Source organism: Moschus berezovskii, chromosome 6 (genome assembly GCF_049115385.1).
Source record: "Moschus berezovskii isolate FMDL1 chromosome 6, NW_MosBer_1.0, whole genome shotgun sequence".
Lineage (NCBI taxonomy): Eukaryota > Metazoa > Chordata > Mammalia > Artiodactyla > Moschidae > Moschus > Moschus berezovskii.
In genome coordinates, this window is record NC_142465.1 from 18766581 (window position 1) to 18780074 (window position 13494).

The 13494-nt window shown below is 34.3% G+C and overlaps 1 protein-coding gene across 1 annotated transcript in view; it reads left to right on the forward strand.

Annotated features, from left to right (window-relative positions):
- Positions 1-7535, forward strand: part of LRRIQ1 (leucine rich repeats and IQ motif containing 1) — a 224601-nt gene extending 217066 nt beyond the window's left edge. Inside the window, exon 26 of the mRNA XM_055396048.2 lies at positions 5614-7535. Coding sequence (XP_055252023.2) covers positions 5614-5756 — 143 coding nt within the window. The 3' untranslated portion in view covers positions 5757-7535. The remainder of the gene's footprint in view (positions 1-5613) is intronic.
- The last annotated feature ends 5959 nt before the right edge of the window (positions 7536-13494 follow it).

Below are 13494 nucleotides of genomic sequence, written 5' to 3' on the forward strand. Positions count from 1 at the left end.
AAAGTTTCCATGAAAGTTTTTGGGAAACCTATCCACAAGTCTTCACTATCTGGGAATGTGGAAATAAGTATTTGTTTTATACAAGTTCCATATGAGGATTGTAAAGATGAAATTATGAGAACAGAGTGAAATGGAAAGCAACTGTGGAATGATGGTTACTAATATTACTTGGCACATGGAAGTATATTGACAGGGGGGCTTCGTTGAAAGGCAGAATAGAACAGTGCCTGCTACATAATAGGCACTAAATAAATACATATTGAATGAATGTGTAAATAAAAGGAAGAGTTTGAGCTCAAGCTTTCAAAGACTCCAAGTGATCTTGAAAATCTAATTTAGGTTTTACATATTTAAATGTCAAAGGATAACTGTGCAGTGATAAAACATTTGGGAATTGACTTAAAATGCATATTTTTTTGCTAAATGTTTACTTTCAGCAAAATTAATTAACATGGGAAAAAGAGGGCTAAGACAAAGAACTGGGTTATTTCAAAAGAATATGCATATCAGTTAAGTATAAAAAATACTCTCAATTATTAGCATAATTCATGCCATTACTCTTTAAATACAAATACTTATGGACACTTAGTTATAAGTATGATAAACAGAGTAGTGAAGAGAATATTTTTAGAGTGATTAGAGAATCTAGGAGCAGACTTCTTCTGAATTGACAAGAATAATGGACCTATGACCTGATTTTTAGAACCAACTGTGTATAGAAGGAAACAGATGCCTAGATAATTTATTGATTATTAAATTTCATTCTTAATTCCTTATTGAGTTATACTTTTTATTATCTAGTCAATTTATTAATAGGAGTTCAGATACTCAATAAGCATCTAGTAGTTTGGTGGGAAGCCAAAAACACCAGGAAAGAAGAGTTATTTAATGGTCACATGACAGAAAGCTAATCTAATTATGAAAAAAATCATAAAACCTATTTAGATTTTAAAACTAAAAATCACTAAATCACTAAAAAGAAAAAATTTCCCATGGAAAAAAATGAGAACAGCATTAAACAATATAAGTACAAGAAACAGAATTTAAAGAAACTAGATAGTAATTTTAGCACCGTATTCTAGCCATCCTTGTCTGTGCAAACACATCTCTAAGAAGAAATCAACACAGCGGTGTGTTAAAAATAATAAAACCCAGAAACAGTGCATACTATAGGGAGGCCTCAAAGATTCTAGTTCAGATATGAATGGTAGCTATTATAAAAGATCAAGAAATGTGCAAAATACAAAAGTAAAAATCTATGCAGTATATCAGGATACCCCACCCTCTATGATATGTATTAGATTTTATGCACATTAGGAGTAGCCTTTTCAAAATAAATGTACATAGACAAAGCAAATTATATGTGTCATGTTGATTTAAAAAGAAACATCAGGCATCATGATTTTTAGTAACAATAACACATACAGTGGGTAGTCTGTGGCTTTCAAATGTACCAAACCTAACTGGTTCTCTTTTTATATGTCTCTTAAATATTGGGTAAGAAGGATAACTGTAAATGTCATTGTCCAGTTGGGATTTCAAGAAACAGGAAAATGTTATTAGTATTTTTATGTTATAGAGAAAAGTTTTATTCACTCAAAAACCTTGAAAACAAAGTCAAAACAAGCAAAATACCATGTTATACGGAGGCAATCTAAACAACCCCTTTATTTGTTTTATTTTCATTCTTAGTGTTTGACTTTAAACTATCTGTAAATGATCATTACAACTCAAGGTTGGACATAGCAATAGCCCTTAAAAGCAACTGTTACTTGAACACTATAATATCTACCTCAACCTCAAACTTACCCAGTGTAACTCACTCACAGCACTTAAATTGATGTAAATGCTTTGCTGCTAAAAATTTGTTCTGGTCACTTTCATTAAAATGTTGAAACTTTTTTCCTTCATGCTTTACTTCTGCTGTTTCTGCTGTTAAGCAGTACAATATGAGAAGGACTTTGAAATGATTTTTATGTCCAGACACAGAGTGTTTCAACGAAAATCCAATGACGTATTACTATACATCATGAAATGTCTATTTTAACCTGTTTAAGGAAGTTTTTCTTATACATACCAGCAGCGTCATTCAAAGCATTTTACATATTAAATTACTTATCAAAACACAGCGTATATAGACCTTGACATTTGTTAAAGAACCAAGGATTTAACCCCCCAAAAATTTTAAAGGACCAGAACAAATCTTTAGCAGAACACAGATTATGTGGCAAAGAAGTGACTTACTGGAAGATAGATTGTACTTATCAAGACATACTTTCAGCATATATGTAAGAGACTGGTTGGTTGATTTGTATGGTCACCTGCAAATATGCAGTAGACTGTTGTCGAAGAAAAGGTAAAATTTGTAACAATAATGTGCAGAAAAGAGAAAAACTGACAAAGATCCTTTAGTTATAATTTTTTTATTCCAGGAACCCATCAGTAGTCTAGTTCTAATATCCATTTTTTTTGAGGTAAAATCTCTCATTATTGTATTTTCATGTGAGTATGTAATTTCAGAATGATTATACATTGACTTATTAAATTGCTTCTTTATTTTCTTTTTTCATTTCTAGAGTAATCAAAGGACAAAGTAATAGCTTTACAATGAATGCCAGTATGTGATTCCTTCGTAGGGGTCTTGCTTTACTCCTCAATTTATTTCTGTATTTCTGGTGGTTCAGGAATTTATATGATAACAAAGACTCTCACTAAATGCAATGAGAGAATAAGCTATATTGATTACTGCTCAAATTGCTTATTTACACATAGCAAAATAATGAAATGCAAACTTAATCACATCTAAAATATTTTTTAAAATATATATATTCACAAGAGTGTTTATGTAATTTTAAAGACTAATTTCCTATAGAATTTTCATTCCATTCCATTTGAAGAAAATGTACTTCAAAATTGTTATAAATCTATTTTGTAATATCACACAATGTTTTTAAGTTATAATTATTGCCAAAGGAATTATACTAAACAATGAAAAATTACAAGCTGCCTTTTAAATATAGGGTTACACTGTAGACAAGTACAAAAGGCTTGAAGATTCAGCAGCAGCTTCAAAATACTAAAGACAACAGAACACTGTTAGGAAAAAAATATGCCTTACATAAATTTGTGGTCAATAGAAAGATTTTTTAGAATTCAGAAACACTGTTCAGAAGCAGGATTTGGTGTACAGAAAAGCTATACTGTAATGCAATTCACTTTATTTAATTTTGAAATAGTTATTTTAGAATTATATGAAATTATTTTTAAATATGTCAATACTTTATAAAGTGCCACCATTCTTACACTTTATCTGCCATCTTTGATGAAAAGCTTATGTTAAGAATAAAGGCATTAAATAGTACATCTATATACTATTAAGATACTTTCATCAAAAATATTTAAACAATAATGAACTATGTTATCAAATTGTATTTTAAAATATATACTTATTTCTACTTATTAACTTGAATAATGCCGGCAAGGAACTTTATTTATTTTTCTCTATTGGAACAAAACATTTGTGTTAAGCCATTTGTGGAAATATGCTTACTCTTCAATCAAGCTTGATTTTTTATCTTAAATAAATGTACCTGAATTCTAAATATGTCCCATTTTGCAATCCTGCATGCTACACCTTCCATCAAGCCCAAGCATTCTCACTTACTAATGTGTTCTCATAAATAGATACTTGTTATCCAACAAATAGTTTATTCATCAAAGAATGTTTACTGCTGCTGCCTAGGCAAGAGTACTGGAGTGGCTTGCCATTGCCTTCTCTGATGTTTACTGCTAGGGCAAGTCAATTGCTGTTACTATTGTTGTTGCTATTTTAAATAAACCAAAGTGGAGGTTCCATTCTGTTATTTGGCTAAAATATATATACATATATTTCCAATTTGGAATAAATAGAGGACAAGCTTTGAGGATGCTTTCTTAATTTTTTAGGTCACTGTTTTATCATTAGGAGATTCTTGCTTTCGTGCAGCAGTAACATCCTGTTGCTTGAAAGAGTTCTTGCAGCTTCACAAAGGATACTGACTAATTTACCAGGGGTAGTTTAACGCAGGCTAAATCTGGCCGGCACATAGAAGCCAACTTCACTTGGCATTTCTCCTTTGTCTCTCTGCTGAGATTTTCTTCACAAGTGGCAGCTGTGAAGGCCTCTTAAACTGCACTCCATTCTAACTCCATCACAGACTTCTGCCTATAGGCATAAGCGTCAGCCTTTCCATTTCTAGAATATCGTTTCCTAAGACAATAGCTTTTAACTTTTTTTCCCTTGCCTTTTAGTAAGATTTTCTTTGTGGACTAGTAAAATTTGCCCCTTTTACAGAGGCTCATTAACACTTTTGAATTTGTTTTCCTCCTCACAATTCTAAGATTAAAAATAAAAAAGCAATACTCTATTTTTAAAAAGCTCTTAAGTATAAGATGGACTTTTACAATCAGTTTTACCGCTCATGTTGCACCAAATATGAATCACAGGCCAAATTCCACAAATGGTCTAATATTTTCAAATTTTTCTGTTTGGACATATATTTGTAAATATTTTAAATTTAAGTTGGAGAAGTATTAATATTGAAAAAAATTTTGATATATTTCCCTCTAAACTTATTTAAAGACAAAAGCATCGTAATGAAGAAGAATCACGTGGTTTGAACCTTTGCCTCAAACCAGGACTGAGGGAGTTCTGGAATGCCTCACTCTGCTGCATCTCAGGCCGTTTCCCCCCAGAGACAGCCCTGTGCACTTGTTTAATCCCCAGGAGACGTGAAGCAGACGATCATAATTCTTTACTAGTATTCTTGATAGGGTATCTCAGGTTCTTGCTGAGTAAAATATTTCTAAAATGCCATCCCATTCTTATAACGACTATGTGCTTTGCACCTCTCACAATTTTTGTTACTTTTCTCTGGGTAAGTTCTAACTTGAGTGTAAATCGTCATTTCTTCCACTTTTATAGCACCTGTTTACAAAGCATTCCCCCAGCTGTACCACCTTCGCAGTGTAATCAGGAAGTTCATCTTCACAACATCCCTGTAATGTATAATCATTCCCTCGTTTATAAAACCAAGATTCAGAAAGGCTGTGACCTGTCCAGTCACAAAGCTCTGTTTTATGCAGCCAGACTAGAACCCATGAGTATCTTTAGAATCTACATCTCATATACTTTCCCCCAAAATTTGCCAAGCATTATTTTTTTCTGAAAAAGTTCTAATTCAATAGGACCACTTCTAAAACTAATTTTTAACGTACTCATTATTTACAAAATATAGACAGTTATAAAATTTTAAATTATGAAAACATAAGCAAATATACTACAAACTTAGAAGACATATCTCATAGTGTTGAAATACCAGGGATATTTGGATTGTAGATTGAAGGAATTATTATATCTATTTAACTTTTAAAATCATTTTAATTTAACCTAAATATAATTTATACTAAATTTTTATTATATTGCAAACAAAAAGGAAACATAATACTTTCTTTTAAACTCAAAGATCACGTAGTTCTAAAATGAATGTGACTGGCAAATATATTTCTTAGTTTTAAATATAATTTTACTTGGATCAAGTTAAGTGAATGTGTACGTTTAATATCACTGTCTAGGTTGCTCAATTAAGGGAATACTTGCACCAATGATAACAAATACAAGATCTTCTAAGAAAGAACGTATATCATTCCGTGACAATCCTGTACAACTCAGTGGTGGATGGGGAAGTGGCAAAAAGAAGATGAAAACTTCAAACTAATCCTTCAAGCTTCAGCATTCAAAACATATGGCACATGGCTTCAAGAGATCTGTGGCTATCTGGTCATGTTACCAACCGGATACGATGTTTTAGAGTACTGTATTTAATTTGTATTAATATACGTATTTCACAATTCTGTTTCCTGATGGACTTCTCTTATTTTACATCTGTAAAATACAGTTTTGCTGTTGTTCCTGTGTTCACGTGGGATGACTTCCAGAAGTTAATTCTTGAAATATTGTAATGGAATTTGCATATCCAATTTCTTTTTTATTTAAAATGCTTATAACATGTGTACTAGAGATGATTTTTGTTACCAATAATAAATTGTAATACCATAAATATATCATAAGAAAATATAGCTATATTTTATTGGAACATTTATAGTATTAATGGGTTATTAATATATTAATAAATTTTATTTGACTATATTATAATTATATATTTTAAACAAATTTTATATAAAATAATTCAGAATAGAAAATGAAAATAGCTTTTTTGTTTGTCATCTTAAATAGATTAGAGTTATGGTAAAAATATATATGTTTCATTTAAATTTAGATGACTTTTTTTTTTTTATTTCTAAAAAAGAATTTTATTAAAAAAGCACAAATGCAAAGAAATGAACAGAGGAAAATTTATGCGTCGAACCTGGACTGGTCACTTATGATAATATACATGCTACAATTCCATTCTCCCCAATCATTCCACCTTCACCTTCTCCCACAGAGTCCCAGATGACATTTAAATATCAATTTAATGAATTGGATATTTTATCTGTAATGCTTCATTCTTATCATTTATTAAGGGTAAATGCTAATTCAAGTTCATTAATAATATTCTCCTGATTCAAAAGTACTCTATAATTTTTTTAAGTGCCTTAAAATAATTATTGTTAAAAAATCTTTCCGATTTTTTAAACCCTGGTCTTATAATTTTATAAGGTTAATATATTTTCTAAAATTGCAGATGAGTTTTATTAAACTGTTACTATTGTGTGGTTAATATTCTGTGATATCTTAGCAAGTAGAATATGCAAAATGCTGCATTTACCTTTCATACCCCTTAGGATCCTTAACTCTCCTGAGTTTTGGTTTTTTTCATGAAGCTAAATTCTCTAGTGACTTTTCAGTCTGTTGCTGTGTAATAAGATCCAGTGAACTTTTGGTTTGTTTTGCTGCTTTCCTTATTCTTTATTGAAATACTTCATTTTGAAATGATTAGCAGATTTAGAGATGCATTCATTTAGTTTGCATCCCTCATCTACTTTTGGCGCTCTATTGCATCTCAAGCCTGTAAATGTCTTTTAACTTGATTGAGATGGAAATGTTAATGAGCCTTGAGCTGTCAATTGATAAAGAAAACATAAATTCATATGTTGTGGCCTAGAAATTGAGGCTTTGGAAGTAAGCTCCATGTGCAGTTGTTTTGTGAACGATGTTATGTCATATTTTTACTAATAGCATCCACAAACCAACATAATGTAATGATGGAAAATATTTTATCTCAGCTTAATGTGAGCCCTACAAGAGAAAACCACATTAAAGCTGATATTGATGGGGTTTTATGGTTCATATGTGCAATCAATAAAGTGGAAAGGCTGGTATGAGAAGTGAGATGCTTATGATTAAACTGCTCTAAAGCCTAAAATAATTTAATCTCTAGTTTCCTTATTCTGTGATCTGTGTAATTGTTTCTAATATTAATTTTGAGGAAGATGATGGGTGTTGATGCTCCTTAAATTTGTACGTTATGGCTGATTTGTCAATAAAATCGTTTCCTAATTATGGAGTTATACTGGAAGTTCTTTGCAGCATCATTTATTGTGTCCAGCCCTAAAATGGTCATTGAAAAAATCTTTCAAAGTAAAAAATTATCTTTTTAACACTAATTCATTTGTGCTTATGATAATAGAAAAGGTAAATTTTAAAAGAGAATCAATTTTAATTAAATTTTTCTAATTTAAAAAATGTAATAAAACCTCAAAATAAATCAAAAGTAGAGATACGCTTTCTCCTGTTATCTTGATGAGATATTAAGACAAATATTTGTCTTTAAGATTTGGGAAGGTAGAAATATAAGCTTACATTGTCACTTAGTTGACTGAATTTTGAATTGACAGTAATTGACTTAGGAAATACTACTATTCAAATGAATGTCTCAAAATGGCATTGTGTTCTTTGCCGCAGCCTATGTTTTATGCCCAGCCCCAATTCTCAGTTCTCACCTTTCTACCTGGCTGCCTCCCTCAGTGCTATCACGATCATCACCAATCACTTCTAATAAGAATGACAAAGCAAATCTCTGATCACAAAAAGGCTGATAGGATGTTTGGAGATTCCAGAATGTCCTAACAGGAGAGTTAATGATACTGGTTTATGGATCTTACTAGGTGCTGTGGGAAGCAATCCAAATCCTAATTTCTTATTGTGCTCATGCGTTAGTGTTACAGCACTCACATATTTCCTACCAAGTGCAGTTTCCATCATCTTTAGAGGCAAGAAAAATTTTCACCATCAAGATTTATGATTCTCATGACTATATTGGGGCAAGTAAGCTATCTACCACATATGCTTTAATTTAGGGGAAGAAGATCCTTAAACTTTCTATAAAATATTGTCTGTCAAAGCTGTTTTAACTAATCACTAATAGGAGATGTAATCTTACTATTCTAGTATTGAATGAAATCCATTACCCACCATGATATTTTTGCCTATCCAGATGGAGCTGTTTTTACATTAGTTTGTGAGATTCAGAGAAAGCCTCTTTCCAGCAGATAAAGAACTATAATTCAAATCTATGCTGTCCAAAATGTTAGCCATTAAGCCACAGGTAGCTACAGAGTCCTCTTAATATGGTCAGTCTGCTACTGCTACTGCTAAGTCACTTCAGTCGTGTCCGACTCTGTGTGACCCCATAGACGGAAGCCCACCAGGCTCCCCCGTCCCCGGGATTCTCCAGGCAAGAACACTGGAGTGGGTTGCCATTTCCTTCTCCAATGTGTGAAAGTGAAAAGTGAAAGTGAAGTCGCTCAGTCGTGTCCGACGCTTAGCGACCCCATGGACTGCAGCCTACCAGGCTCCTCCATCCATGGGATTTTCCAGGCAAGAGTACTGGAGTGGCTGGCCATTGCCTTCTCCGATGGTTAGTCTAAACAGATATAAAATACACAGCAGATTTCAAACAGTATGAAAAAAGAATGCACAGTTGCCCTATAATTTTGTATTGACTATGTTAAAACAATAGTATTTTGGATTAAATACGTATTATTAAAATAATATCATTTGGTTTTAAAAATTGTTAATGGGAGTACTAAAAATGTTAAATTATATGTATATTTAACATTGCATTTCTATAAGTTACCACCAACCTAGAGGCTATCCTGTGAGGTAAGTGAGTTGCTCAGTCATGTTAGACTCTTTGCAACTCCATTGATTGTAGACCACTAGGTTCTTCTGTCCATGGAATTCTCCAGGCAAAAATACTGGAGTGGGTAACCATTCCCTTCTCCAGGGGATCTTCCCGACTCAGGGATCGAACTAGTCTCCTGCAATGCAGGCGATTCTTTACCATATGAGCCACCAGGGAATCCCTCTGTGAGATAGGTACAATGTGTTGTTGCAGAAAATAATAAGATAATAGATAAAAGACAGTATCTACAGGACACTGTAGTAAAAAAAAATCCTAGTTTACGAGAAAAGGAAACTTTGATTCTGCTAAACATAGTGAATATTATTAAATAAAAAAGAAGAACCCTCCATTGCAGTTCTAGACTTTAAGATGGCATCATTGCATTTAACTCTGCTTTATTTAACTCTCGTTTGGTATGTGTGTATGTTTGTTTATTTTAATTTTATTTTAATAAGGGATGATCTTATAAAGTGAGGTTGAAGTCTTATGTTACTGGTGGTAAGAAATAGAATTTGCATCCACATTGTAGTCTATGTTGTATCAGGCTTTCCATATGTATTCAGTTCAGTTCTGTTCAGTCGCTCAGTCGTGTCCGACTCTTTGTGACCCCATGAACCACAGCACGCCAGGCCTCCTTGTCCATCCCCAACTCCCGGAGTTTATCCAAACTCATGTCCATTGAGTCGGTGATGCCATCCAACCATCTCATCCTCTGTCGTCCCCTTCTCCTCCAGCCCTCAATCTTTCCCAGCATCAGGGTCTTTTCAAATGAGTCAGCTCTTCACATCAGGTGGCCAAAGTATCAGAGTTTCAGCTTCAACATCAGTCCTTCCAGCGAACACCCAGGACTGTATAGCTGTTAATTTTTCAAATGGTATGATTTGAAATGCGACAAAAATGGAATCTCTTAATGGGAGCCATATTATATCTGGCATCATATTATAAATCCAGTTTTAAGACCTAAAGCATAAAGGTTGTATAAATGAATAGAATGGATTTGAAAATAAAAAATGTAGTGTGTTTATAATGCATGCTTTAGGCAGTACAGTCTGACCACCAATCTTCTTTCATGCCAAATATCATGCAATTCATGTACTGTTTCTAGGATCCAGAATTTTACCGAAGTCAAACATTTAGCAAGGTGAAAGGTTTCATGTGACTTTTCATTTATAACTTGTATCCCTGCCAGCACTTAAGGGCCAGAGTCCTCTGCAGTAGATCTGGAATGGCTACTAGTGGAAGGGGTCATGAGGACTCTTTCGAGCTCAGTGTGGAAGGGTGCAGGAAGCAGCAGGTAGGAGTGCCATCGTTGGGCTACATCTGCTTTAGCACTGAGAGGTCAGAGTGAGGGCTTCTCTGGTGTTCGTCATCCTTGCTTTTGGATAATAGCTAACCGAGGTGCTGCAGAAAGACAAATCCTTTCTATGAAGTTTTAGAGAAAAGTAAACCAATTGAATTAACATTACAAAAGTGTGTTTTTACTGTGAGTTTAACTTGCATAACATCCCTACATTTTAGGAGGTCTTGTTATAACCACTTTTATATCACAAGAGCAACAGTGAGAAACCACACTTCAAATCCATGCTCCCCTTCAGTTCAGTTCAGTTCAGTTGCTCAGTCGTGTCCGACTCTCCGCGACCCCATGAATCACAGCACGCCAGGCCTCCCTGTCCATCACCAACTCCCGGAGTTCACTTAAACTCATGTCTACAGAGTCGGTGATGCCATCCAGCCATCTCATTCTCGGTCGTCCCCTTCTCCTCCCGCCCCCAACCCTTCCCAGCATCAGAGTCTTTTCCAGTGAGTCAACTCGTCGCATGAGGTGGCCAAAGTATTGCAGTTTCAGCTTTAGCATCAGTGCTTCCAATGAACACCCAGGATCGATCTCCCTTAGAATGGACTGGTTGGATCTCCTTGTGGTACAAGGGACTCTCAAGAGTGTTCTCCAACACCACAGTTCAAAAGCATCACCTTATAAAGACCTAAATACACCTACCAGTGGTAACCAGGTGAGTGCATGTAAAAATTTATTTAATAATAATAATTAAAAAATAATATTAAAAAATTTTAATTCCAAAAATTTTTTTTGGAATTTCTAAAAAGTTATTTTCTCCTACAAAGGCCATACTGCTGCTGCTAAGTCACTTCAGTCGTGTCCGACTCTGTGCGACCCCATAGACGGAAGCCCACCAGGCTCCCCCGTCCCTGGGATTCTCCAGGCAAGAACACTGGAGTGGGTTGCCATTTCCTTCTCCAATGTATGAAAGTGAAAAGTGAAAGTGAAGTGGCTCAGTCGTGTCCGACCCTTAGTGACCCCACGGACTGCAGCCCACCAGGCTCCTCCATCCATGGGATTTTCCAGGCAAGAGTACTGGAGTGGCTTGCCATTGCCTTCTCCGAAGGCCATACTAGAAACTTTCAAACCTGTTGTATAAGTTTCATTGAATCGGTCTAAATCAGCATTATACAATACAAATATAATGTGAGCCACATATGTAATTTTAATGTTTCTTGTAGCTACATTACAAATGTAAACAGAAATTTTTAAAAAATAATATATTTTATTTAACTCATATGCAATATATTTTTTAAATTAATTGGAACTATAAGAACAAGAGAAAACTTCAACTCTACTTTTACTGTTTCGTTCATTGACATGGATTTGAGATTTCCTTCCACAGCTATTCAAGATTTCTCTTCCAAAATTCATCAACAGAAAATTACAAGAAGGCAGAAAGGGTGGGTCTGTTTTTCATCTCTCTCTGCATCATTCAGATTTGGTCTAACCGTGGAGGTTCTATTAACTTCAAAATGAAACCATCATTTAGAATAAGTTAGTATAATATGTAGTACAAAGTAGGAAATCAGCACATCAGTTTTGTTCTGCTCAGTACATATTTCGATATGACATATATGGAAGAAAGTGAGAACACGTTTTTTGGGTAATCCAACCATTGTGTGTTCTAACCCACACTTTGATACATTACCTTGGACAAGCAGCAGACTCTTGAGTCTGTCTGCTTGCCAGTAAATTAAAACTACAACTCATAGGGTGCAGTGAGATCAAGTGACAAAGTAGATGAGAAGCCCCTGGCTCAATCCCTTGGGTATCACAAGCACTCAATAAATGGTGACTTGACACAGAAAAGCTTTCCAAACCAATCTTCCAAAGTTCAACCCCAAATTGGATCAATTCTGCATACTTTATTTAGGAAGTATTTCCATGAAATGACAAAATATTTTTAAAAGATCTTGAAAACCAACTTCTAAATATTTGCCTTGAAATAGAAGTGGAATTTAGTGCTTCAAATTCATACATATTGGCCTCCTCCATTGAAAGTGTGCAGAACACTTTGGAAATGTAAAAGGCGTACATTGCTAATAGCATGTTAACTTATTTATTCACATGGATAAATAAACAATATATTTCTAGAAAATAGGTGGAAATTTCAGCACACAACTCTGTAGGCAACTCTCTATACTCCAAAATAGACCCAGAAAATATTTCCACTTCCAGGTCCCAAAGGGAATGGCAGGTAATTGGCTAGACTGGCTCACAGTTTCCTCTCCTCCCAATTCTCTACTTCCTATGCCTTCTCATCAGAGGAAAATATTGGTTCATTATCTCTTTAGGGAGACAAAGAAAAAAGATATCCATCCCTTGATTTTATTTCTTTCTAATTATTTATTCTATTTTTAAAATTGAGAACAAAAACTCGTATCTTTCATATCTTCACAAATATAAAATAATTTTAAAAGATGAGTACACCAATAAACAACTCTACAAGAAACTTTCATTTTTGTATCCTAATGGGGATTAAAAAATATTTGGGGCATGGAGTTCCCAAGTGAGAATGGACAGGGAAAGTGTGTTTACTTAACTGACCTTGAAAGATTAATTGATCTTGAGGAAAGCATTTTAGGATACAGTCTGAATAAATACCTGGAGACAGCAGCAACATGTACGGGGAATGGAGAGTAGAACAATTCAGGGACTGGACACAACTGAAAGAGCCTGGTGAGAGAGAGAGGGAATTAGTGGGGAAAGGGATTGGAAAGTAGCTTTGGATAAAGTACCTTGAGACCTGTCCAGTCTAGAGATTTTAGATTACACGTGTGTTCTCTAGGCGGAAAATTGCTATGTGATAGTTTTCAAAAATAGGAAGGTGTTAGTATTGTCAGATAATGTTATTACCAACAATTACTGGCTAATTTCAAAATAATGATAAGCATGATTAGGCAAATCCTTCCCAGGTAGAGCTAGTGGTAAAGAACCCACCTGCCAACTCAGGATATGTAAGAGACGCAGGTTTGATCCCCGAGTGGG